This window comes from Podarcis pityusensis (genome assembly GCF_964106645.2).
Source record: "Podarcis pityusensis genome assembly, chromosome: 7".
Taxonomy (NCBI): Eukaryota; Metazoa; Chordata; class Lepidosauria; order Squamata; family Lacertidae; genus Podarcis; species Podarcis pityusensis.
Window position 1 is genome coordinate 59,774,917 of NC_138031.1, and position 26,470 is coordinate 59,801,386.

At 39.5% G+C, this 26,470-nt stretch overlaps 1 protein-coding gene across 4 annotated transcripts in view; it reads right to left on the reverse strand.

Moving 5' to 3' along the window:
* Positions 1–26,470, reverse strand: part of CDKAL1 (CDKAL1 threonylcarbamoyladenosine tRNA methylthiotransferase) — a 227,640-nt gene that overhangs the window by 106,476 nt on the left and 94,694 nt on the right. For all 4 annotated transcript variants that reach the window (XM_081014204.1, XM_081014203.1, XM_081014205.1 and 1 more), the window contains one exon: positions 16,050–16,153. In XM_081014204.1, coding sequence (XP_080870330.1) covers positions 16,050–16,153 — 104 coding nt within the window. The remainder of the gene's footprint in view (positions 1–16,049; positions 16,154–26,470) is intronic.

A 26,470-nucleotide genomic window follows, 5' to 3' on the forward strand; every position in this document is an offset into this window, starting at 1 on the left:
AAGGTGAGAAATGGCTTAGTCATGTATAATGGGATAAGAATCCAATGTCTTTGTTCAAACCAGGTCTCTCCATGGTTTTAAGTTTGGTAATGAGTTGCAATTCAGCAGCTTCTCTTTCCAGTCTATTTCTGAAATTCCTTTGTAGTAAAACAGCTACTTTGAGATCTTGTATAGAATGTCCTGGGAGATTGAAGTGTTCTCCTACTGGTTTCTCTGTTTTGTGATTCTTGATGTCAGATTTATGTCCATTTATTCTTTGGCGTAAGGTTTGGCCTGTTTGTCCAATATAGAGAGCTGAAGGACACTGTTGGCATTTGATGCCATACACAATGTTAGATGATGAGCAATTGAATAGTCCCGAGATGGTATGTGTGATGTTGTTGGGGCCAGTAATGGTGTTGTCCGGGTGTATGTGGCAGCAAAGTTGGCATCTGGGTTTATTGCAGGCTCTGGTGCCAGTGTCCGTGTTAAGTCTGGTTGTAGTATTATTGTGGGTTAGGAGTTGTTTAAGATTGGGTGGCTGTCTGTAGGCAATGAAAGGTCTTCCTCCCAGAGCTTGAGAAAGAGAACTGTCATTGTCCAGGAGAGGTTGTAGATCTCTGATGATGCGTTGTACTGTTTTAACTTGGGAGCTGTATGTGATGACTAGAGGTGTTCTGTTATTTTCTTTTTTTGGGTCTGTCTTGCAGCAAGTTCTCTCTGGGTATAAGTCTGGCTCTGTTGATCTGTTGTCTAACTTCATCTGCTGGGTATTTTAGTTCTGAAAAGGTTTGCTGTAGATCTCTTAGGTGAGAGTCTCTGTCTGTAGAATTGGAACAGATGCGGCTGTAACGTAGTGCCTGGCTATATACAATGGACTGTTTGGTATGTTTGGGATGGTAGCTAGAGGCATGTAGATATGTTTGTCGGTCAGTTGGTTTACGGTATAAGGTGGTGTCTATGCGCCCATCCTGTATTTTTATAGTAGTGTCCAAAAAATGTATTTCTTGCATAGATTGATTCATTGTAAGGTTGATTGTGGGGTGAAAATCATTAAATTTCTGGTGAAAGGTGTCCAGGGTCTGTTGACCATGTGTCCAGATGATAAAAATATCGTCAATGTATCGCAGGTACAAGAGAGGTTTGAGTGGGTAGGAGTTTAGGAAACGTTGTTCTAAATCTGCCATGAAGATGTTGGCATACTGTGGGGCCATGCGGGTGCCCATTGCTGTGCCGCTGATCTGAAGGAACAGGTCATCACCGAATTTGAAGTTGTTGTGGGTAAGGACAAATTGGCAGAGTTTGGTGGCAAGGAGTGTAATTTAAGAGCCAAGTTTGTTGCTCTTGCAATATTTGACTCCTCTGTCTTGCCTATTAGCCTCCATCTTCTACATTAGGGATGGGAAACCCGTGAACCACCAGATACTCTTGGACTACACTTCCCAACATCCTTGACCACTGGCCATGCTGGCTGAGACTGATGGGAATTGGAGTCCAATAACATCTGGGGCAAGCACATGATCCCCATCCATGGATCAGGTGAAATAAACTGATGTTTGAGAATACATGCACTCAATCAAGAAAGAATTTTAACAAACGAAAGCACTGAGGAATATTTTGAAATGCATGCAAATATTTCATTGTTTTGAAATCTATGAAGCTCAAAGTAAAAATTCAGGGTGCCCCACAACTGGTTCAGGAGAGGGTGGTCAGGAGAAACCCCGGAGCAGCATGCAAGGGAAGGAGAGGGCAGATAATTCCATCAGGCATGCAGAAATGCTTGCACTGACAGAGCGATCTGCTTAGTGCTATGCTGAATTCATCAGAATCAACAGCTAAGGATCCTTATACATTGATTCTGATTAGATAAATACACTTGAATTATGCAAGTATTTTCAATGAACCATCATTTGCTGAAGTGGGATGACTAAAGGAGGAATAGCATAACTTGCCTCAAGGATTGAAATTTTAGTGCAGTGACGGGGAATCTGCAGCCCTCCAGGTACTGCTAGAGTACAATTCCTGTAAGTCCTGTTAGAATGGCCAGTTGTCGGGAATAATGGGGAGTAGTCCAGCAACATCTGGAGGGCACCAGGATACTCATGCTTGTTTTAGGAGCTACACATGTGGCAAGATACTTGGGGATGCAACAACAGCCTTATAGATGTGTTTCTACATCTCTCTCTCTCTCTCTGTCTCTCTCTCATGCGTTGCTTTCTTCTATATTGCATGATTTTCTTGCGTTTACGATTTTGTGTCTGGAAAATCTCTTAAAATTAGGTATGTAAAAGAAGTGAATAATTCAAAGTGAGTAGGTAAATAAACGAAATTAGACAAAAGATGTTAAATATTGCTATCTAATTTACAGTATAGGAGCCAGATTCATTCTATAGATTCTGCCTATTTCTGCGAAAAGTCCTTTAAAAAAAGACCATTTATCTTCAGATTCATTACATACACAGGTGAGTCATGCTAAGTTATGTTGTGAAGGAAAATGGGAGATGAGTAGAAGTGAAAAGAAAGCAGTTTAAGGTTATTTATTTAATAGATTTTTATTCCACTTTCTAAGAGAATCTCTCCACAAAGCAGCAAACACAGGATATTGTAACAATACAAAACCCAGTTTAGAATTCCTCCCCCCCCCCAAAAACCCAAACTTTAAAATTTGCCAGCACACAAAAACAACAGTCTGCCCAGCACAGTCTTAAAAGGACAATATAAACCTAATAAAACTGTCTCACTGTGGAAGCAGCTGACTTAAAACTAGGGCCACTGACAGGTAGTGGTGGGATCAAGCATATTGCCATCGTGGGCTCAGAGCCAGACCCTTGAGCATTTTTAAAGAAGGCAGCTTATGGCCTCTTTAGAAAGAAAGTTATCAAGCAATATGTAAAAGCACCATTGAAAGCTGTTTCTTTCTGAGATGCGAGCTTGTTTCTAATCTTTCACCTGTTTTTGCCTGATGAGTGATGTTGGAGCTGACTGATATGTACAGTGGTACCTCAGGTTAATAACTTAATTCGTTCCCGAGGTCCGTTCTTAACCTGAAATTGTTCTTAACCTGAAGCACCAATTTAGCTAAAGTGGCCTCCAGCTGCCACCGGAGCACGATTTCTGTTCTCATCCTGAAACAAAGTTCTTAACCTGGGGTACTATTTCTGGGTTAGCGGAGTCTGTAACCTGAAGCGTCTGTAACCTGAAGCATCTGTAACCCGAGGTACCACTGTACTAGAGATAATGTTAAATTTATACAAGCCCAAGGGGAGATCCCAAAACGGCTTCAAAATGGCCTTGTACGTCCTGATTTCCGTTACAAGCCATTTTTCAGTCTTCTTTGGTATTTCTATCACTTCACATTTTACCTCTAGATTCAAACCAGAAGTGGCTTGCTGGTTGGGACATAGCTGCTTCCTGGCAGGTGACTTCCGTACCAGGAAGAGAAGGTAACAGGTGGTGCAGAGGTCAGTCCAGTGCTCCTGACAGTATGTTTGCTCCACAACAACTTCCCTGCTGCCTTTCCTTCCTGGTAAGCAATGCTTACCAGTAAATTATTTTTAAAACCATTTGCATCCCGTGCTATGGTTACAACAATATGCTTTAAAAAATCTGTTGAAAATGTTGTAGTTGACCCAGACATAAACCTGAGACTTTTAGAAGTGTTAAAATTCTAGGTGCTTAAGAGTGCAGCTGTCAAAAAAAACAACATTTTTGGCAGGAAGTGTCTCTACAAAGGCAAATGTGCAGCACATTATCTTGAACAAAGCATTTACAAGAGTTGCTTGATCCAGTGTTTCAGGGTTGTGCCTTTAAAAGTTAAACAGAAAGGAAATTTCTACCAGCTGCAGTTTTTCGACAATGCTGGGGAATAACATACATAGTGAAATTCTCATTTTTATGCAACTCTTAAAGGTACAGGAAAACCCCTCTGGATCTAGATCTGGCAGCCCTAGCTGTTCTCACAGCCTCGCTTAAGCACTGAAGTGCTATTCAAAGACAATTTGGATTAGGCCTAGGAAACAGGAATTAAGGAGAAAATAGCAGATGGTATTGCAGTACCTCTTACTTCATCTATGCAACCTTGAGCAGTTTCTATACACGTGAAAGCTCAAGGGCCCCACCTGGTAACAGGATAATGATCCTAAATGTCCACTTATACTCCATTACTATGCACAGTGATTAGAAGCATCAATCCTTTTTATTTCCATGCACCTCTACATTTCTCCAGCATTTAACTGTGACAACATGACACTCTCTCTGCTTCTAAAACAAGGCACATGCTAGAGAAGAAGAAAAAAGACAACAGCAGGCAAATTATTTGTCACTCGAAAAGGTGCCAAGTGAGCTTAATAAAGGTGACATCATCCTCTTTTTGCCAATGACAATGGGCCTAACAAGAGTATATAATCAACAAACCACATAGCCAGACTAGCAGTGGCAGGTGCAATCCCCCTTTTTTCTAGAAGTAAGTCAACATTCGCTTCCAGCACAAAACTATTCCTTTTATTACAATGTTAAGCAGAAGTTGGCTTCCAGAAGGCACTGCAGCTGCTGCTGCCACTTCTGCAGATGCTTTCATTAATTTTATCAAGGACATACTGAAATAAGTGCTTATTCAGCACAATGGCTGCTTGGAAGCAGCTGGAGGCATGAAACAAACTATTTGGAAGGAGCTACAACTAAACCCAACATGTAGATTAAAAGAAATTAAAGGGTAAAAATTGAAATGTATTTAAGGATGTAACCCAAATCCAAGAAAAGCAAGAAAACTCAAGGTTACAGCAAAAATGTTTTCTGCCAGAAGAGTGCTCAGGGGTGGGAGTGGGCTTCCCTCTTTTTCTTGCTAAACCTAAACCTAGTTCATTATCATGCAAAAGAATACAGTCATTAAGTTCCGCATGCATTGAGATTGTTCTCAGACAATAGGGTCCCAATAGTTATAAATGTGCAATCATCAGCTGAGATACAGAGCCTCCTCTTAAAACATTTGTTGCCTCCCCTGTCCAATTATTGCCACACTTTTGTTTTTGTTTTTCGACATGTTGCAAAATTTTGAACATTTTCTCCAACTGTATCACTTCCACAGAGTATTTTGCAGGGCAAACTCTACTGTTTGTAGAACACACACATTTTATTCATCCTTATTCAACTCCCCCAAATAAGAACCCTCTAATACTAATACAACATTGCTCAACACCGGGTCTGAATTTTTCACTCCCCAATAATACTAGAGAATTCCACATGACTAAATATCATAGGAAATTCAAGGGGGTTGGGGATTCGGTCTTGCCTCTTACATTTCCCTGTTTGGAGGCTTTTCTTCTGCTGCTACTACAAGAACCTTCAGGTACAAGAACCTTCTACGTACCTGGGTGGAGCTGGAGCTGCCACCATGGCAGGAAAACCCAAGCAATGCTCCCCTCTGCCTGCAGAGAACACACAGACACAACATCCTAACTTCCTCAAGCAATCAACATTGTGTGTGTGTGTGTGTGTGTGTGTGTGTGTGTGTTAGGATTTGTACTCTTGTGGGGTACAACTAACAGCCCGTGAGTGCAAGGATTTCCATTTGTAAATTAGAACTTTCTCTCCATCCAGAAACCCAGAGAACAGATTTAGGGGGCACACAAGGAGAAGCAGGGAAATTACATTGCTTAAGTACAATCCTTGCTGTGATGGAACAAAGGTAGTTGCATACTGCCCTTAGTCATTAAAGTCCTAACATAATTTTACCTTATCCTTACTACGTGTTCCATATAAAATATGAAAACAGATTTCCAGATTTCATTCTCTATTACTCCCTCTGTTTTGAAAAATCTAAGGGCCCAAATTATAATCCCAAAAAGCTACATAGCTTCAGCACTACCACTAAGATAGATGTATTAGCTTAATAGAAAACACTACCATGCTAACTTGGAAGTCAACTTCAACATAGATGGATTTTCTTGTTGGTCTTTAGTTATTTCGAGTATCTGAATGTGTATGTAGCAGGTTAAGATTTTGTTTCCTCTATGTTGCACTTACTGTACCTTGAGAACCTTTAGGTTCTGTGGAATGAAGGCCAATCTGAAATTCCAATTTAAAAATAGTGTAAGTCTGCCTGATCTGTTTTGCATCTCTTATCTGGAAGCAGGCTAAGTGACTTTTCGCACTGCCATGTTTTATTGCTGCCAGAATCATCTTCACATTCACATTCACATTGACCAAAACACCAAAAAAGTGCAATATAGGAGCCAGTTAACTGAGGAATCTCTGCCACATCCACTTTTAAGGATGCAACTCCCTTACAGGCCTCAGCAAGCTGTGGTTTAGTGCTAAAAGCCACAGGGACTGCCATGATGCAAGCAAAACAATAAAACTATGGGTGCACTTGCAGACTTGTCTCACAGATTCATACTGCTAGATTTTGGTTCAGGAAAATACCCACCAGTTTAGTAGTAGTATTGCTTCTCTCCCCATTAGTATTGCTTCTCTCCCCGAAATTGCTTCTCTCCCCATTATGTTGAGCAACACCTTACAGTCAGCTGTGCGATACCACTGGATGCAACCCAAATATTTTAGAAAGTATGCATTTCCACCTCCCTCCATTAGTTAATCCAGTGAAAACAGATTTGTGGCTTGAATTAGAATAAGGGTAGGTCAATGTCAAAAAGTTCAAGATCCTACGCACACATGTTTGAGGTGTCTGTTCCTATTCCTATTGGCCCTGGTGATCTGCTAAACCTTAACATTGGGGAAGAGAAGCTAAATACAGCTATCTATAGAATGGTGTAAAATGGCTACATGAAATCCAGTCTACAGTCTCTGAAGCTATCTTCCCACCCTCACCCCAGTTCATGTGATATTTGATGGATATATTAGCATCTGAGCATTATTTTTGATCTTTATTTTTAATAGTTCCTTCCTAGAACAGCTGCCTGGGATGCCAATCTCTTTTTCCTCAGTCTTTTGTAAATATTTGAAATAGCTATTCATTAACAGTTGCACATTTATTCAGCACTGTTGTTCTGCTTGTGAACTGGAATTAGCTTTTATTCTGCCCCCCTCCCCCCTCCCAGCCTTGGCTGAGCTGGAGAAAGCCTGCTGCTTAGGTTCAATCTGTCAAGATTCAAATTATGCTCCAGCTGAGACCTAATCAAAGGCGTCTGACCCGGTTTGCAAATAAACCAGAAACAAGAGTGGGTTTATTTATTTTTTTCTCCTTTGGGGCACTTGGTCTGCAAATGAAAGCAAAGCAAAAACAGATTACAAATACAACTTAAATTAAAAGCAGCACAACTCGTACTTTTATACGAACTAAATCCCTCTTTTGGCAATGCTGGAGCACCCCACGAATGTGATATGGATCATAATCTTGTAAAGATCTGGTTTATACAAGACATATTGAAAATAAATATCTACACTTACTTTAACACAAGAGTATGCCATAAAAAGAAGCATAAACGTTCAGCAATCAAGCTTCATTGATACGTATATCAGTGTTTGCCAAATAAATGCATAAATGTAAAAACTCTCTAAACGGCACGTGAAACAGATATTATGTTTATGCCACATTCATCACACATCACTTTACATTTTTATTTTTATAATCTGATTGTGAAATTTATCTTTCATGAGGATTTTATATCTAATCAATTTTGCAAATTTAACTCCCCCCTTAAAACAGTTACAGGTAGGTAGTCCCTTAACAACAGTACTACTGACACATATTATTATTATTATTATTATTATTATTATTACTACTACTACTATTACTATTTACTTATACCTCGTTCATCTGGCTGGATTTAAATCCTGATTATCCTGCAACATCCATCACTATCCATTTTTACACTTTTTGAATATGAAATAGCTTTAGACTTGGTGCAAAAAAGTAGAAATGCCCAATATTATGTGGAAGTTAAGCCATACATTATTACTGCCTCTAGGGTTGACAAGTTCCAGGTCCTCAAATACTGGCAATGACTACAAAAGATCAGTTGTACCAATTATGCAAATCAGCTGTGCCAAATTAGCATACCCAGTGTGTACAGGTGCTTTGTCTCTGCTCCACCAGAACACCAGAGGCAGTGAGAGACAGGGCAATTGCTTTCCATCACAGGAGAGAAGAGCTGATCATCTCCTCCTGCCATGGGTTTTCTTCAAAGAAACAACACATACCAGAGCTGTGTCTTAGTGTCCCTGCTTCTCCAAGCTACTCTTAACAGCACAGGATGTGTGCTTGTATGTGTGTGTGGCTACAAAGTTCATTTTCTTATCAGTCCTGAACTCTTCTATGACTAGATACATAAGAATTAAACATAAAAGTAGCTTGTCCAGTTAAGCAAAGGCTAGATAGTAAGGGATTGGAGGATGCCTGTATAGTATCCTCATAAAAACATTTCTGTACTTGCAATCATATCTGTCACCTAAAAATATGCAATTATTCTTTCTCATTCAAATTACATGTTACAAATACCTAGGGGTAAACATAACATCAAAAAACCTAAGTCTATTTAAGGATAACTATGAAAAATGCTGGGCAGAAATTAAGAGAGACTTAGATAGTTGGTCAAAATTGAAACTTTCTTTGTTAGGCCAAATTGCTGCTATTAAGATGAATGTATTGCCAAAAATGTTGTTTTTGTTTCAAACACTTCAGGTTTTGGACAAGACGGAGTGCTTTCAGAAGTGGCAAAGAGATATTTCTAAGTTTGTCTGGCAGGGCAAAAAGCCCAGAATCAAGTTTAAGATATTAACCGATGCGAAAGAAAGAGGGGGCTTTGCCCTGCCAGATTTAAAGTTGTATTATGATGCCGCAGCGTTCTGCTGGCTAAAAGACTGGCTACTTCTTGAAGACACTGACCTGTTGGATTTGGAAGGGTTTAACAATGCTTTTGGATGGCATGCATATTTATGGTATGACAAGGTTAAAGCCAATAAGGCCTTTAAGAACCATATTGTCAGAAAATCACTGTTTAATGTCTGGACAAAATATAAAGACTTGTTGGAAAATAAAACTCCAAGGTGGCTTTCACCTTTGGAAGCTAAGGCCCGAAAAAGACCCAATATGGAGGCTAAATGGCCAAAATATTGGGAAATACTAGAAAAAGATGGAGACAACTGGAAATTGCAGAGTTTGGAGAAAATGAAGGATAAAGTGCGAGACTGGTTACATTACGCTCAGATTAAAGAAGTCTTTAAAAATGACAAGAAACTAGGGTTCCAGGTGGAGAAATCGAAACTAGAAACAGAACTGTTAGAACCAAAGTCTAAGGTACTTTCAAGGATGTATAACTTGCTGTTAAAATGGAATACACAAGATGAAATGGTTAAATCGGCTATGATAAGGTGGGCGCAGGACATTGGGTACAATATCATGTTTGAGGACTGGGAAAGGTTGTGGAGTACTGGGTTAAACTTTACTGCATGCAATGCTTTGAAAGAAAATGTAATGAAAATGATATATAGATGGTATATGACCCCAGTCAAACTTGCAAAAATATACCACCTGTCTGATAATAAGTGTTGGAAATGTAAAGTGAGTGAAGGAACATTCTTTCACCTCTGGTGGACTTGTCCTAAAGTGAAGGCGTTCTGGGAAATGATTTATAATGAACTGAAAAAGGTATTTAAGTATACCTTCACTAAGAAACCAGAGGCCTTTCTTTTGGGCATTGTCGGCCAAGGGGTGGTAAAGAAGGACCAGACATTTTTTATGTATGCAATAACAGCAGCAAGGATACTTCTCGCAAAGCACTGGAAAACTCAAGATCTACCCACACTGGAAGAATGGCAGATGCAACTGATAGACTATATGGAACTGGCCGAGATGACCGGCAGAATTCGCGACCTGGGAGAAGAGAAGATAGAGGAGGATTGGAAGAAATTTAAGAATTATTTACAAAAACATTGTAATTTGAGTGAATGCTAAGCAGGATGCTAGATCACAAATAATTGAGCACCACTAAACTAGATGATTTAAGATAATAAGTGAAATTGAGAAAATATGAATTTTTTTGAGAATTATAAGATTATAAATATACAGATGGGATATAAGAATGCAAATAAGATAATAAATTGCTGATAAAATGTTACAACGATGAAAGTGGGAGCGGGAGATGTGAGGAAGTCCAAAGAAAATGTGAAATTATGTTAAGATATATGTTACACTGTTTATTATGTTTATTTCTATTGTAAAACCCAATAAATATTTATAAAAAAAAACAACAAATTACATGTTACAAATTGGTCTAGAATCCAAGGTTCCATTGAGCCAGCTGAAATCATAGCTAATCAGAGACTACAGAAGCTACAGTGCTTTGAGCCACAGCTTACATTTTTGAATGCCATGCTGTCCCCACTGTTATCCATGCACAGCTAACATTGTGTTTATACCATACATGCTGTGCATGGAACAGTCTGTTTAGAAACTGCAGATAATGCAAAACGCAGCAGCAAGAATATTAACTATGACTGGTTGTATGGAACATATTATGCTGGTCTTGGGACAGCTGAGTGGCAGCTGGTCAATTTCTGAGCACAATTCAAAGTGGGGTTTTTTAAATCCCCCCAAAACCTGCAGGACCGCCTTCTCCCAACATTAATACAGAGGTGGGGGACCTTTTTCGGCTGTGGGCAACCTTCAGGGATGACAGAAAAAATTGGTGTTCTGACTCGTATCCACTTCTCTGTCCTCTATCCAGGTCAGCTAGGCAAACACACTGAGGAAAGAAGTGAAGAAAGGCCTGCAGGGACTGCGGCTGGGGAGAAGGTGCAGCCTATGGACAATCACAAGGGCCAAATAGCGAAGTACGGATGGCCACATTTGGCCATTAGGCCTGAAGTCTCCCACCCCTGAAAAGAGCTTTGTTTTTTCTCTCCATACTGACTTGAGAAACCACCTTACTTGCCTGGCATCATCTTAATAATAATAATAATAATAATAATAATTTATTTCTACCCCGTCCATCTGGCTGGGTTTCCCAAGTGTATGCCAGGGGAAGACTTATTTATTTGCTCGGGCCTTTTAATGACTGTGATTTTTAATGCTGGACTTTAATCCATCTGCTGCTTTTTGGGGGGAAACCTGCCTGATTACATTGTATTTTTGTTTTATTTTGTAAATTGGTCTGAGACTCGTGGCTGGAAAGCAGCTAATAAACACTTTCAATAAATAAGAGTCCAGATACAAATGATGAATGCCAACTGTATTTAAGTCAATGGGAGTGATCTTTGACTCAAACAGCATCTTGGGACTTGGGTCCTGCATTGCAGTGGGTTGAACTAGATGGCCCATGGGATCCCTTCCAACTCTACAATTCTGTGATTCTATATATGCAGTAGTTGCAGCTCAATTGGACTACTGTAACATACTTTGTGTGGAACTGCCCTGGAAAACCATTTGGAAACTTCAATTGGTGCTGCGAAAAACCTGACTGAGCCAAAGTGTTGGGATCGTGTGCCTCCATTATTGTATGAGCTGCACTGGCTTCCAGTCCATTTATAGGTGTAATTCATGGTGCTGGTTATTACCATTCCCCTTTCCATCCTATGCTGCCTGGTAACTTAGATAAAACTCAAGTATTCATGGGGTGAAATCAAACCCACATGCAAACACGCTGTTATTTTTCAAGGGGAAAAGAAGAATTTCCAGCTCTCCACAAGAAAGCCTGCTGAGAAGGGAGCATACTGAAAGCAAGCCAACATTAATCTGTCTAAAAAAGGTTTCAGCCACAAACTAAGGTGCCTTCTCAACCCTGTGCCTAAGACTTGCCTTCAGACTATGAAAAGCAAGCAGAAATATCATTTAACAAACAAGCCACTCGCTTACGCAACATTTCTCTGTTGTCTACCATACTGTAAATCCATGGAAACCATCCTATATACAGACATTTACCACAACACAAACAGAAATATTACACAAAATCCAGAAGCAATGTTCAGCCTCTGAGCTGTGCTTCTGGGAAGGTTTTATAAAGTTTAGCTGGTGAGTAATACTTTTTTTAAAAAATGTGATTTTGAAGGTGGTCAATGTTACATAGCATCAAGTAATTTCCCCCCTTTTACTCATCAAACATACTTATGTAGCAATGTATCTTAAAGTTCTTGCCATTTGAAACACAGGTTAATATAAACAAAGTGGTGAAACACTGTCGCCATTGTCAAGAAAACAACAACCCCTACCCTTAATTACATAATTTACGTACACATATTCTCCAGATCTCTCATCAAAATCAAACTTTCCATGAAGATTTTTGGCTCAATTTCTTAGAACTCAACGCCCAACCAAAATGAACCTTAAGTATAATGGGCCTTTACAGATTGCTTTTTGTGGCAGGGAATTCAGTTTCACATGTACTGATGTAATATCTAAAGACGTGGCACCATATGGGCAAGGCCTCTCATATCAGTCGTCCTCACCTGAATGTGGCCTTCTCACCTGTAGCCCCACCCAGAGAATGTTAAACCTATAAATGTCACAGCCGATGAAACAACAGCTCTCATGCTTCTGCTGTAATCTATAAAGAGTGCCAGAGTAGATTTGATCTTCTTCATCCCTTGTTTCCTCTTCCTCCTCTATCTTTTTGTTATCCATGCCTCTCCCTAGCTTTCCTTCATTGTCCCTTCAAACTGCCACATTTCCTTGTTCCATCTCAATAAAAGGCCACATACAATAATGGAATAGCAACATTTTCAATACAAAACGAATCCTCATCCCAGGTTGAGAAAATGGTGAATGACACAAGGTTCACATAATGAGAAATCTCCACAGTTCTTGTGCAACATTTTACCAGTTATGCCACACTAGCATCATTAAATCATAATAGTACCATCAACTTCATTAAGATTTTGCAGAGGCTTTAGAATCGGAGCTATTCTTTGGCAGCAGGATGGATTATGGTGGTCACTTCTGAAAGGCAATGGTTCTCATTTAGCCTATCAAACAGATGAAATTTCTCAGAGGCAGAGCTACTGCATTTAAAAGGTAAAGCTAACATAGCTTTACTAGTCTCTGGGCATAACTGTAACCAATTGCAAACCACATCCAACAGAGAGGAGGGTGTTCAATACAAGTTAGAGTCAGTTTTGGCCTTACTGCTCTTGCAGTGCTAATAACCCAATTAATAATCCAACTGTTGAAATAAAAATAAAGGCAAATCACGTAAACGCCTTAAGAATCGTGGGATGGGGATTAAAATCACAGTTTCCTAAATAAAAACACTTCATGCAACGCACCTGTACCTGCTTTCAATTTCCCATAGAACACTTTAGTCTGAAGGGTTCTAAATGAATAATACCAGGGATAATCCTTGCTGTAATCACAAAACAGGCACATTTTCCTATGAACAAATATTATTTAGAACAGTCACTTGCTCTAAGACAGCACTCCAAGGTTGCCAGAACATATTTCAATTATTTATTTAGAGGGTTTTCAGCTATAAAATAAGTACCATTTGAAAGTATGCAGGCAAAAGGTGAATTCCACCCTACCTTTCCAACATACTCTTGCATCTGGTGTTTTAAAACACACTAGCATTTGAGCAACCCTAGGAAAGCTAGTATTTCTCATGTGTTTTCACACCGCAAAGCCACTAAAGAGCACTACACACAAAACTGCCATTATGAACAAGCTTGCCTGTGGCTGTTATCATTTGCTGAGTCTTGTAGAGATCTTCTAAAGGCCATCAGTAATCACACAGGAGCATATTCTGGCCTATGCTCATAGTTAATGGAATTTAATGTCACAATCTAAGGTAGCCTTATTGGTTTATAGTATAGCCTCTGTTAAAAACATAGCTTAATATGCTTGTTTTTGTGTTGCACAGTAGTATTCATGGCTACCTAAATTAATAATAGTCCGAAGTCTGCAAATACATTTGTTTTTCCTGAAGAGCCATTAGGAAGCATTACATGGGATAATGAAAAAGAACAAACCCTAATTCTTCATGCTGTCCTGTGGAGCTTTAAGAAACCAACAGACTGGTATCAAAATATTTATCTTGGCATTAAGTGTTTCTACATTAGCAGAGCCAGCAGCCAAGTCCTGAACATTTTTAATATACAAAAGGGAGCAACAAAGCAAATTTTAAGTTAACCATCTTGAGAAGGCATTCCTGTTCAATCTGGTATATCAGAACTTTTGGGGCCAAAAGTATGAGAAAGGGTTGGAAGAGATAATAGAATAAAATAAGCTACCCAAGTTATCTTAAACCAAGACCTCACAAAAGGTAGGGTTATTTAGTGAGTACATTTTTTAGCCTTCTGCACAAATAACTTCAGAGAATATTACAATAATAGAATCAATTAATAAATAAATTACTTGCTGGGCAGAGCAGCGGTCATCCAATTATCAAGTGGCTATCAAGTGTGTCACTCAGGTCTTGAGTGTATAATGAAAGCAGAACTCCATTTATTAAATAAGGCACTAAATGATCTTCAGCAAACACTACAGTAAAAAAATATTTTGGATTTAATCAAAAGCAAATACTTGCACTGCCAAGTACAAACAGGCTCCCTCTTTGTTGACCTTCCTTCCATTATGCCGAACAACATGTCACTTAAAGCCTTAAGGGACTTCAACAAAAGACAGTGAAACAATGCCATGATATATAAATTGTTTAATGCTACGCCAGTTAAGAAAAAGGAAAAAAAGTCAAAGCAAAAAGAGCCCAACGTTTCTGTATGTCAAAAAAGAAACCCAAAACAAACTTTAAACAATGGTAAAGAATAAGACGGCAGTATTTCAAAGCAAGAGGATAAAGGGTTAGATATACCAAACCTTACATTGTCATCAGGAAGTTCTTAGTAGGAAAAGCTCTATGGGAATGAAAATCAAAACTTTGTAGTTTTCTTTTCTGGTGAAGCAAGTAGCAAAGCCCACACAGAAAAGGGCATGTGATTGAGATCAATAATTGAACCTTTTTCTCCTGGGCCTTTGGCTACTTAAAACAAACCAGACATAGACATAGAATCATAGAGCTGGAAGGAACCCTGAGGATCATCTAGTCCAACCCCCTGAAATGCAGAAAAGTTGTCCCTTATGGGGCTTAAACCTGCAACCTTGAAGTTATCAAAACCAGGCTCTAACCAATGGAGCTACCTACGGCCTTACTGGAAATTAAACAACCCAAGTATCTAAGAACATCACCTGATGATGCATTTGCTTTACTAATGAATCTACAACACAATCATACACACGCTGACTCAGGAGCCCCATTATGTTCGACGCAGCTTACTACCAGGAAATATGACTACAGATCTGTAAGACTGCACTTTTTAAGTGTCCACAGTATTTTTCCAAGGCAAGAGGATGGGGAGAGAACCAGAATGCCCCCCAAGACCTCCTAATAGTCCTACCAGGTCCAGCGGGCACCAGCTGCCACAGCTAATGCATTCAGATAAATTCTGGATATGTTTATCTAGCAGACACATGGGGAGGATTGACAGTAGAATGATACAGTAATGCACATTACCATTCCAGTTTTCATTTCAGCTAGAAAACTACAAGAGTTGCCACTCAATAACTAGGCAGCTTAGAACCAGATAACAAAGTGTTAAGAGAGCCTACAGTCAACAGCATAACGAGATTTGAATTTTAACTTCCTTATGCAACTTCTGTTGAATTGTTTATTTATTAAATTTCTATACCGCCCTTCATCCAAGGATCACAGGTTAGTTCACAATATAATAATTAACAATGTGACAACATGCTTTACTGGTATAAAAAAGGCTAAACAGTTTCAGATTCCTTCAATAAAAGCCACTTGTTACAGACACGTTATACTTGTGGCTTATATGGAGCAATTCCCATAAATTTGCCTAATGCTGATCATCTTGCAGTACTATGGGCTGTCTTTTTTGTGTGATTTTGGTATGTTTAGCACAGACTTCCCAACCCTGATGTTGCTAGATCACAAGTTTCATTATCTCTAACCACTGGCCATGTCTGTTGGGGATGATGGGATTTCGTAGCAAACACTACTATATACACACTGATATAAATTTGATAGATCAAACCAGATTGAAGTTTTAGAAAACAAAAGAAAACAAACAAACAAACAAACAAACAAACAAACAAACAAACAGCCTACCTTGAAAGGATTGTTTGGCTCTGTTTACCAGTTCTTCAATAGGATAACTTGCGAGATCTCCTCTGGCATGCTTAGTTTTGCAGTAGGTACATGCATTCAAACACCTAGGGAGGAAGTAGAAAGCATTACTTTATAAATCAGTTCTCCCTAACCCCACAATATATTGTTAAATGCAGTTGTTTAAGCTTCAGCAGCACTGCCAGACTGCCTTCTGCTGGCAGTGGTAAAGTCTAAAAGAAGTACTTGAAGAAATACAGAGAGTCTAAAAGAAGTATCTGGAGAAAAATTAGGTGAGCAGGTACCACAACTTTTAAAAATGCACAGCTGAAAAGTCTGCTAGATGAGCTCAAAAATAATTCGCAACAGATCTTGCTGTTCATTGTACTGAAAATGAACCCATCTTCCCAGTAAGCCATTCTAAAATTTCATTTTCCCCACCCCAGTGAATGGATTTTAATCTGGTTAATAGAAGGCTATTAAAAGTTAAGATGCTCAGTGCTGGTAAGCTTCTTGTTTTAACTCAGGCCAACAGCTGAATAGCAAAGGATATACTTCTCTTGCAGTTTTTTCACTTAAATTCTTTCCTTATACTCCAGTTCCATAAACTTCCATAAATATTATACGAAGCAGAAAACCTACATCAAGAAGGGAAAATAATGTCCATTCCTGTTTGTAGGGATAGTAAACCTGCTAAAAAGATAATTCGGTAAAGGTACCTGGAGTTAGAAATGGTAAATACGAGGCGTGAACAAGATTATGAAGTTGCATGAATTAAGACAAAAAGATACATAAAACCACAACAGAAAGTAAAATAATGGTTGATTCACCATACAGCGAAGATTACACAGCACCGTATTTTCTAGCACCACTTTCCTTTCAACTTTTAAACTGAACTGAATCTGAAGTGATGTGCCTCACAGTTGGAAATCAGAACAACTATGACAGAACAGGGAAAAAGACTTCCCCAAAGTATGGCTCTCATCTGGAGAAGAGAATGAAAACAGACAGTCATAGAGACATTAAAAAAGATAAAGTGCTTTTTGGAGAAGGGTAATCAAAGAGCTCAAATTTTATAAGCCAATTACAGCCCTCAGAGTGCATTTAGATGCCCACTTTATCCATCTCTGCTTGTAGAAACCAATGGTACGCAACAGATAAGAAATTGGTTCATTTCTAATCCAACTGGAAGTAATATGCAATTACACAACTGAATTTGTGTCAGGGCCTGGGGCCTAATACTTCACTTACTGCCGCAGGCTTAAACAAGTCATGCGATATACAGCACCCCAGAGTAATGCTGTATTCCTGATATAGCAGTGCAACTAATGCATCACTGCTGACTCAAAGAGAAAAGCCATCCATCAAGGGTCTCTGGAAGATTGCACCCTCTCCCTCCTAGGTAGACTGTCACAGCAAGGGGAAGTCTAGCTTAGCTAAAGTCATCAGCTTGAGAATGAACAGCTTGAGGGAGCAAGTTCATCTCTCTTTGCTGGAAAGAACTCTGCTCTGACTGGGGCTCAAGAAACACCAGCGAAAGAAGATGCATTTGGCTCCCACTGGATGCAAGTATCTTTTAACGTTTTGTTCCGACATTATCCAACTGATGATTTCCATTCCCTTCACTCACCTTCTATAATGGCTCATATTTTTTAGATCATAAGCCTGAGGTCAGGGCTTATTGTTTCAATTTATGTATAGACACTAACTAAACTAAGACACGGGTGGCGCTGTGGGTTAAACCACTGAGCCTAGGACTTGCCGATCAGAAGGTCGGTGCTTCGAATCCCTGAGACGGGGAGAGCTCCCATTGCTCGGTCCCTGCTCCTGCCAACCTAGCAGTTCGAAAGCACGTCAAGGTGCAAGTAGATAAATAGGTACCGCTCTGGCGGGAAGGTAAAAGGCGTTTCCGTGTGCTGCTCTGGTTCCCCAGAAGTGGCTTTGTCATGCTAGCCACATGACCCGGAAGTTGTACGCCAGCTCCCTCGGCCAATAAAGCGAAATGAGCGCCGCAACCCAAGAGTCGGCCACAACTGGACCTAATGGTCAGGGGTCCCTTTACCTTTACCTAAACTAAACACTAATACCAATCCATAGGCTTGTCTTCTTCATGGACTTTACAAGATTTTCCTTCTTAGCATTCACTAAGCCCAACAATGATTAATGCAAAGAACCTCTGGTAGACTGAGGAGACCATAGCTCAGCCTGCTTCCTGGGGTAAAAAGGCAAGAGTTTATTGCAAGCTTTGTGCTCTCATCTTTCAAGTTGTAGCATTCAATGGCACATTCTCCTACATCTCTAGCCTTTGCTATCTTTTGCCTCAGACAGGAAGGGCAGTAAGTATGAGGAGGGGTCCCAGAAGAAAAGGGAAGGGCTACCTTATGCATAGTCAGATCATGGACCTATCAAGTTCAGTGCTGACTAGAAGCAGCTCACCAGTGTTTCAAAAAGTTTTTGTCTTTTCTAGTCCTAGCTGGAGATGCCATAGATTGAAGCTGGAACTTTCCATATGCAGAGCATGCACTCCATTATGGCAGGTTCAGAGGTGGCAAACACTATGAAGAGTAGATTAACAATTATGCCGAGGAAACATCTCATGGTAGTTCTCTGGATATCAGTTCTACTTGGATAAGAAAAACACTAGTCACTCATGCATGTGTCTGCACATGAACCGTGTAAGTAAAATATATATTTCACATATAATGTTAACAAGCTGCTGATAGTTTTATTGTGGCTTATTGAGGTTGCCATTTTTTGTTTTTAGTACCAGGAAGCTTTTTCTTACCATAGTTTTGTAATATCAAGGGATGATATGTTGATATTATTGTGTAAGACTGAATCTATGTATTTCAAATTGTATTTTTTAAATTTTTTTGGTAGGTTGCCATCAGGAATCAGCTTAAGAACAGTGCTCGAAATCAGCCAGGAGACAGGCACATTTTGTGACTGGGAATTGTCTGAGAAGTCTTGGTGCCACGTATGGCAACTGAGATTCAAGATTAAAATTGCTGCTGCTGGCACAAAGGGCGCAGGAGGATAAATGCCTCCCTGCCCAACTCCAAAGTAAGATCGTTAGCTGCTGCCTTCCATGCTGTTTTGCCTTGTTTCACCTCCCCAAAATGCTAGCTCGCTGATTGCTGCCTTCCATGTTCCACTTTGCCTCCCCTCCCTACCCCAAACAGGTAAGTTCAAATCTAGCACAATACTTTACATTACATATCTATTTCACACACATACACCAATATATATAAATATTAAATATTCAAGTGACCTATGGTTTTAGCCACAATTGCAGGGGCTGAGTCCCATTTATGCTTGTGGTGTCCAATTAAAAATGTGATATTAACAAAGTTTCACTGATGTGAATTGTGTATTAGTTCATGCATTTCGGAAAAATAAATAGAAAGTGCTGCTGAACTGGGGGGAAATAGCGACTAGTCATTCTGTTTTTGCGCCCGTAACCTAGGTTCCAGGATTCATGTGGCGAATGGCTTTCTATCCCAGTTTCTAACACTACTTAAGAAGTGCACAAATCTAATAATTTTGTAAAGTTTTAATATAGCAAGCAGGTGGATTAAAGAAAAACAAAACATAATTAAAGTAAAGAAATACAAGGATTTGGAAGATGACAGGATACACGAATGTCTCTCGGGAGCTTGAGTCCCTGCTACAGAAGCTGATGGGAGAAGAGAATGAAGGCATTTATTGCAAACATATAAAAAAGAAAGGTGGTGATGAAGGCTGTCTTTATGCAGAACAGATGGACTAATTGACATTTCAAAAGCAAACTTCAGCTCAGACCAATGGGGAAAAACTAAAGACCACACAGATGTGATACTATCAGCAATCCTCTCAAGACAGCAATCTGGGAACTGCAACTGTTACTCAGAAGCAAAAATATGGCAAAAGGGACTGCTTTGGCTGCCTAAAACAAACGGCTGATGCAATTTCTATTTTGTGGCTCAAAATTATTATTGACAAGTAGTACAACTGTGAAGTAGCCTAGCACAGAGGACTGGACATTGACCAGAAGGACTAAAGCCCCAACTCATTAGCATACTTCAAATTTGTACCTCTGGTTCACTGTCCCGTGTGTAAAGAATAAATTTTTATGATAGCTTGGATGTTGTGATGACAATGTATCTTAGAGAGACGGAGCTGGCTGAAAAAGAAAGAATGATATGTTTGTATTTAAAGAGAATTATGTATCTTAGAAGTATTACTCTGTTTAGGGCTCAAGCTACACAATGTGATATAAAAGATGTTTTACAATTCATAAAAGCACCAAACATTCCTTAAAAGCTCTAAGTGACATTTATGATGAAGACACTTGACCTTATTCTAAGACATCAGCAGCTGGTTCCAGAGTGGAGCAACCCTTGAAAATATAACATTCTTTTAAATAAGAAAAAATCTGAGGGTATTTAGACTCTCCAAATTATTTTTTTGTGACTTGGGAGATTTACTGCAATAGCCCAGGTCTAATTAAGGCTGTGCCAGGACTCAAGAGCAGGGACAGCCTTATGCAATAAAACATGCTAGGTAATGTCAACAGGCAGATATGTTGGCATAAGTGCTTAGAATTGCTGCGTATAAATTATCAAGGTTTAAATCCATTATCATTTTCAAATTCAATCATCATGCTTATGAAAGTGCACTAAGGGAGTCTGCACAATCTACATGGGGGTGGGCAGGGAGACACAGAGACAAAACCCAGCGTAGGTTAAAAAGCACTTTTAATTATTTTACTGCTATGGCAATACCCACTGAACACACCATAAAGTATCTGCCCCCACTCTCAATATTTACACAGAGCAGAAGGTTCTTTAGTTATAAAAGGTTTTCCATCGGTAGCGATCTGGGAAAGGACAGTTCTTTTACTCTCGCAGGTACCTTTACTGTCTTGTTTACTCCTCCTTAAAATAATGCCTAATACTTTTCTGATAGTACTTGAACAAGCACCAGGCAGCATGTACAAGATGGAACAATTTTTTAAAAACAAAAATCACCCACAGAAGAATTCGTAACATTAATTACTGAAATTTTTAATTCCAAAGCTAAAGGAATTTTGATGTTAAGAAATGATTTCAAAAACAAGAAAATGCTGCAGTTCTGGCAATGCATAGACGCGCTACGGTAAACAAACCTGTTGGATAGGAAATTTCTGCAAGTTGTAAGCTGTTCTCTTGGTAGCTGGTTACTTCACTGGTGGAGCTTACGTCACATTATGGACTAGCAGAGAACAGTGGAGTAGATTGAGAATCATGCCCCTCCTCTTTTGTTTGTGTCCTACTATTTTATAGAAAGTTGACTTGGAAGTTCAAGACATTATGGCTTTTGCAGGTTAAGTAACAAATTAAGTAAGGAAATAATGCACTTCTAGAAATCATATGCTGGTGTGGCTATACCTAAAGCTGGAGTATATTGTTTACATTACTCTCTCCACCTCAATTCCATTACTGCCCCCTTTTCCTCCAATCTATTGGAATGATGGAAATCACAGGATTCCCTTACAGTCCTTACTGTACCTATTTTCGTAGAAAGTCAATCTGCATCAGCTCAGCATAACTGGATTATAACATGGAGGAATAGTTTTAGCAGTTATTTATAAAACAAGAATGGCTATCCCCACCACACTCCTGTGGAGTGAGTAATGCACTTAGCAAACCAAGAAGTCCTCTAAGATTAACAACCCCTACACCAGCCATATAGAAAACTCAGCTGAAAAGAGGGCCGCTGCCTATGATAAGAGCTATTGTTTTCACTTCCTCAATGGCTTTTGGGACATAGTCTTTCAGAGTGGTTAAATCACACAGGAAACATTAGGCTTCAGTTAATTCTGAAACATATAACAGGTTCTTTGGATAAAAGGTATTGTTTTAGTACTGGTCAAAACATCCGGAAGAAAGGGGTTAAGAGTTCTATGTGAGTGGGGCATGTTAGCAAGCTTAATTTAGACAGACAGAGATAGCTATCAGACTTGCTTCAAAAAAGAAAAAAAAAGAAAGTATGTCAGTAGTCTCTGTGGGAACACAGCTTCTGAATTGTGTAGAATAATAGCAAAAACACCGTAAGCCATCAAAAAATGCAACACCATGTCTTTGAAAATAAGCTTCCTACAGTGACACTTAGGCAAGATTTTTCTCTTCACATTTCTGCTACAATTTGCACTAGGTTCTCAAATAGTATGAAATTGTACCAGGAGCTGGTACTCAAAGCATGTTCCAATGCTACTAATGTTGCCAGCACCTTGTTTTCTCAAAAGATGATCTAAATTACTAGCAACCAGTAACTGCCATAAAAATTTGAAGCCAGCTTAGCAGGAGAATGCTACTGATGTGGATTCAATAAACAGGCTTTTATGGAAGAATTCTGCTTCTATTAAATAAATGTTCTCCTTTTGAGAGGAAAATGCACAGCTACAGTAACAGATCTAGCTGCCCCAAATTATGCTTAAAGCTAATAAAAAGGTTTAATATCTGAAGTCCATTGCTCTCTTGAAAGTTCAGAAGTAGCTAACTATATTTATTTTTCTAATTTATAATTATAAGCACTCTGTGAGGTAGGGCCCTATTGCAAAAATTCCACAGATTGGGAAAAATCATTTGCTCTGTGGAAAATGTGCAGAGGAATGACCAGAACTTCTATAGATGATAGATGATTTTAAAAGGGTCTTCTGGGTAGTGGCGCCCACCTTGTGGAACGTCCTCCCATCAGATGTCAAGGAAATAAACAACTATCTGACTTTTAGAAGACATCTGAAGGCAGCCCTGTTTAGGGAAGTCTTTAATGTTTGATCTTTTATCGTGTTTTTAATATTGTGTTGGGAGCCGCCTAGATGGGTGGGGTATGTATGTATAAATAAATAAATAAATAAATAAATGGTTGACAGTATTGGGGAAGGTCAGTTTGTGTGACTGCATGGATGACTACTTGAAGAACCACAGTTACAGGTAAGCTAGCTACCTTCCCCCCTGCCTTTACAAGTTTCTAGGGGTAAAGCCAAACCTATGGACTATGCACTACATAGTGGTCCTTCGTGACTTATGTCAAAGGACAAATTTATGGCTCACAGGTTCCTGCAAACTGTGATTTTATTTGGATTTGATGGTATTCCAAGACTTATTACTGACCGCTCCATTGTGCTTTCATGGAATCATGATCTTATTATTCCTAGTATTGTTTCTATCTATTTCTACCCTGCATCATTCTTTCCTCGCCCCTTAAATTGTGGATCATCTGATGTTGAACAGGTGTGTTTCTTTATCTCTCAAACACTTGCATTGTTATATGCAATAAAATAATTAAAATGTGGGGGGAAGGAATGTTACTACTCCCACTGCCAATAACAATAATTATTCTTTTTAGGGATTGTGAACATAACCCAAATTTGTGTGTATATTCAATTTAATTCAATCTTTCTGTATTCTTGTATGTAGTTGATATTTATGTCCTTTCCTTAATTTTTTAAAAGTCCTGTAAATGACAACTTTGGCCCTGAACATTGCTGGATAGAGGAAGAGTGTGATAAAGTTATTACCAATAACTTAAGAAAGTATTTTGGGAAAGGGAAATGAAACCTTCACTTACTTATCAGATCAGCCTAAATCAGGAATGTCCAAAGTCCGTTTCATTTCATCAAATCCGGCCCTCTTTGAAAAAAGTTTGGGTACCCCTGGCCTAAAGTTTGGGTACCCCTGGCCTAAATGATCAACCTTTCATCTTTCTTACATTTTAAATTTTGTGTTTGCACCTGTCCTGCCACATTTTCATATCTCAGTTACCAAAAACCAGTCTGATTGTCTTGATGTACCTTGGCCCAATCTTGCCTTCCTCTTTTAAATAACTCAAGCCTGGAACTATTCCAGGTCACCTGCAACCAGGTATTATAAAAATAATGGCTTACATACACTCTTTGAAAAAGAATAGATACTCTTCTAATCTGGTGTTCAGCTTATGAGTCAGTCTTAAGCAATTGCAACTGTGCAAGATAAATCCATTTCCTCTCTTTCTGAAGCAGTGGCTTCCTGGCAATATAGATATGACAAGGCTTTTTATAAGGCATTAGACAATAAATTAAGAAAAGTACACATTGGAGCATAAAAACCAGTTCAATGAAGTACAAGCAGGCACAACCTTCTAGTCAACCAGCACAAAATGTTCCCAAGTTTCAAGAATAAATTTGTGAAAATTAACAAGGAAGAAAACAGACATGAGCTAAATGAAAACCTGTGATAAAGGTAGATGGGGTAAAAGTGTATGTGATATTGCTCAAATTCTTCAGTAGCTGAAACTTCTGTGAGCTTGTACCCAAACACCAACTTTTCCTCTTGAGATGGATATTGTGCCTTTTACACAGGAATGCTCAGAGAGATAGCTCAGTTGGTAGAGCATGGGAGTCGTAGAGAGGTAGAGATCTCAGGGTTGTGGGTTCAAGCTCCAAGTTGGGCAAAAGATCCCTGCATTGCGGGCGGTTGGAATAGAAGACCCTTGTGGTCCCTTCCAACTCTACAATTCTATGATTCTATATACCTGTCAGCAATGAGTTTTGAGTACTAGTGAAGATAAGAGTCCGGGCAGCCAGCCATATTTACAGGATTTATTACGCCTTTGAAGCTATGTACAAAGCAAGTTCAGAAGTTCGACACTTTCATGGCGGGTCGGTTGTCCCGACTGCCTTTCCTTTCGATTTTCCCCAGCATAACCACCTTCTAAGCCCAGCCCCCCTCGTTCCTCTCTGACGAGGGTAGCTTGTCCCCGGAAGTACCTCCCCCCCCCTCAGATTCATTACCTCCTGACAGCTCTTCGTCACCCTCCTCGTACGAGGAAGAACAACTGCTTATTAAAGGACCCTTCTCTCGGTAAGTTCCCATTCTCTCCTCCTTCTCTGGCTCCAGTTCCCTGACAATACCTGTGGCCTTTCTGAAGCTGAACTAAAGCTCCCATCACGGCTGACCATTGACCATGCTGACTGAGGTTTCCAGGAGTTGGGATCTAGTAACAGTTAGAGGGGCACAGGTTCTAGGGCGACAAGCAGAAATGCAGCAAGTGACATCATTCCCACCATTGAGGGCATACACTTTTAATCACACAGCTGTTAAAGGCATACAAACCTGGCAGCTGGAGGCAAGTAAAGTCAACAAGCCTTACCCCCGCAGCTAACTGACACTATCTGTCCTGAGAGAAGGAAGAACAGAGCAAGCAAAGCAAGCAAAAACAACAGCAGGGCCTGCTCTGATCAGACTGTCCCTTCCTTGGGCCAACTTTACGTTTTATATCATTTATTTGTTTTAGTAAACTGCCTTGGGAGCATTGCCAAAAAATGCCATATATAAATACAACAAATGCATAAATAATAGTAATGACTGAAGCAAGCCACATTCCACATATATTGTTGATGTAATCTTTCCTTGCAAGTTTTCCATTTCCACATATATATATATCTGTATTTCCACTGTCTTAACTGTTCTACAACTGCCAGTGGAAAGTGAAGTAGCTATATATTCATAACCAACAGGAATTGTATTGTATATTATTATGAAGGCTGTTTCACACTTTACGCACACCATGGCAGATGCATAAACTGTGTGTCAATGCACTCAGGAGCTCTAATTTGCCGCAAGTCCCTGACATGTATACAATGGATATTTATAGAATTGTGCCTGTCAATCACACTTTTGTGTTACATATAGGTAGCCGTGTTGGTCTGCCATAGTCAAAATAAAAAAAATCCTTCCAGTAGCACCTTTAAGACCAACTAAGTTAGTTCTTGGTATGAGCTTTCGTGTGCAAGCACACTTCTTCAGATACACAGTATCTGAAGAAGTGTGCTTGCACACGAAAGCTCATACCAAGAACTAACTTAGTTGGTCTTAAAGGTGCTACTGGAAGGATTTTTTTTATTTTGACACTTTTGTGTGTTTGCTACAGGGTGTACATGAGGGTATCTGCTGCAAATGTGATTGCTGTGTAAAGTAGCTCAGACAGTAACACAGCTATTTGGTTCAGTATTGCAAGCTGTGAAGAAAGTTTGTATTGAAATCTCTACTGAAAGCTAATATACTTTGGTCTAGTGCTCAGAGATCAGAATGTACATCTCAAATCTCACAACTTTATTGACAATCTGTTTCTGGACTCAATTTAAGTGATGTTTTTAAAGTCCTAAATGAGCTGGGACAAGGTCATCTTAAGGACACCTTGCTCCCATAGAGACATGCCTGGACTTTGAGATCAGTCTTGTAGGCCTTGCTCTTGGTGCCATGATGAGGGCCTTTTCAATGGTAGCAGCATGGCACTGGCACACTATTCTAATGGTACCATGTCAGAAGGCCCTCTCTAACCTCCTTTCAACAGAACTGAAAATTAAACTTTTTTTGCAGGCTTTCAGTGTTTAATTCTGCTACTGCCTCAATTCTGAGATTTAG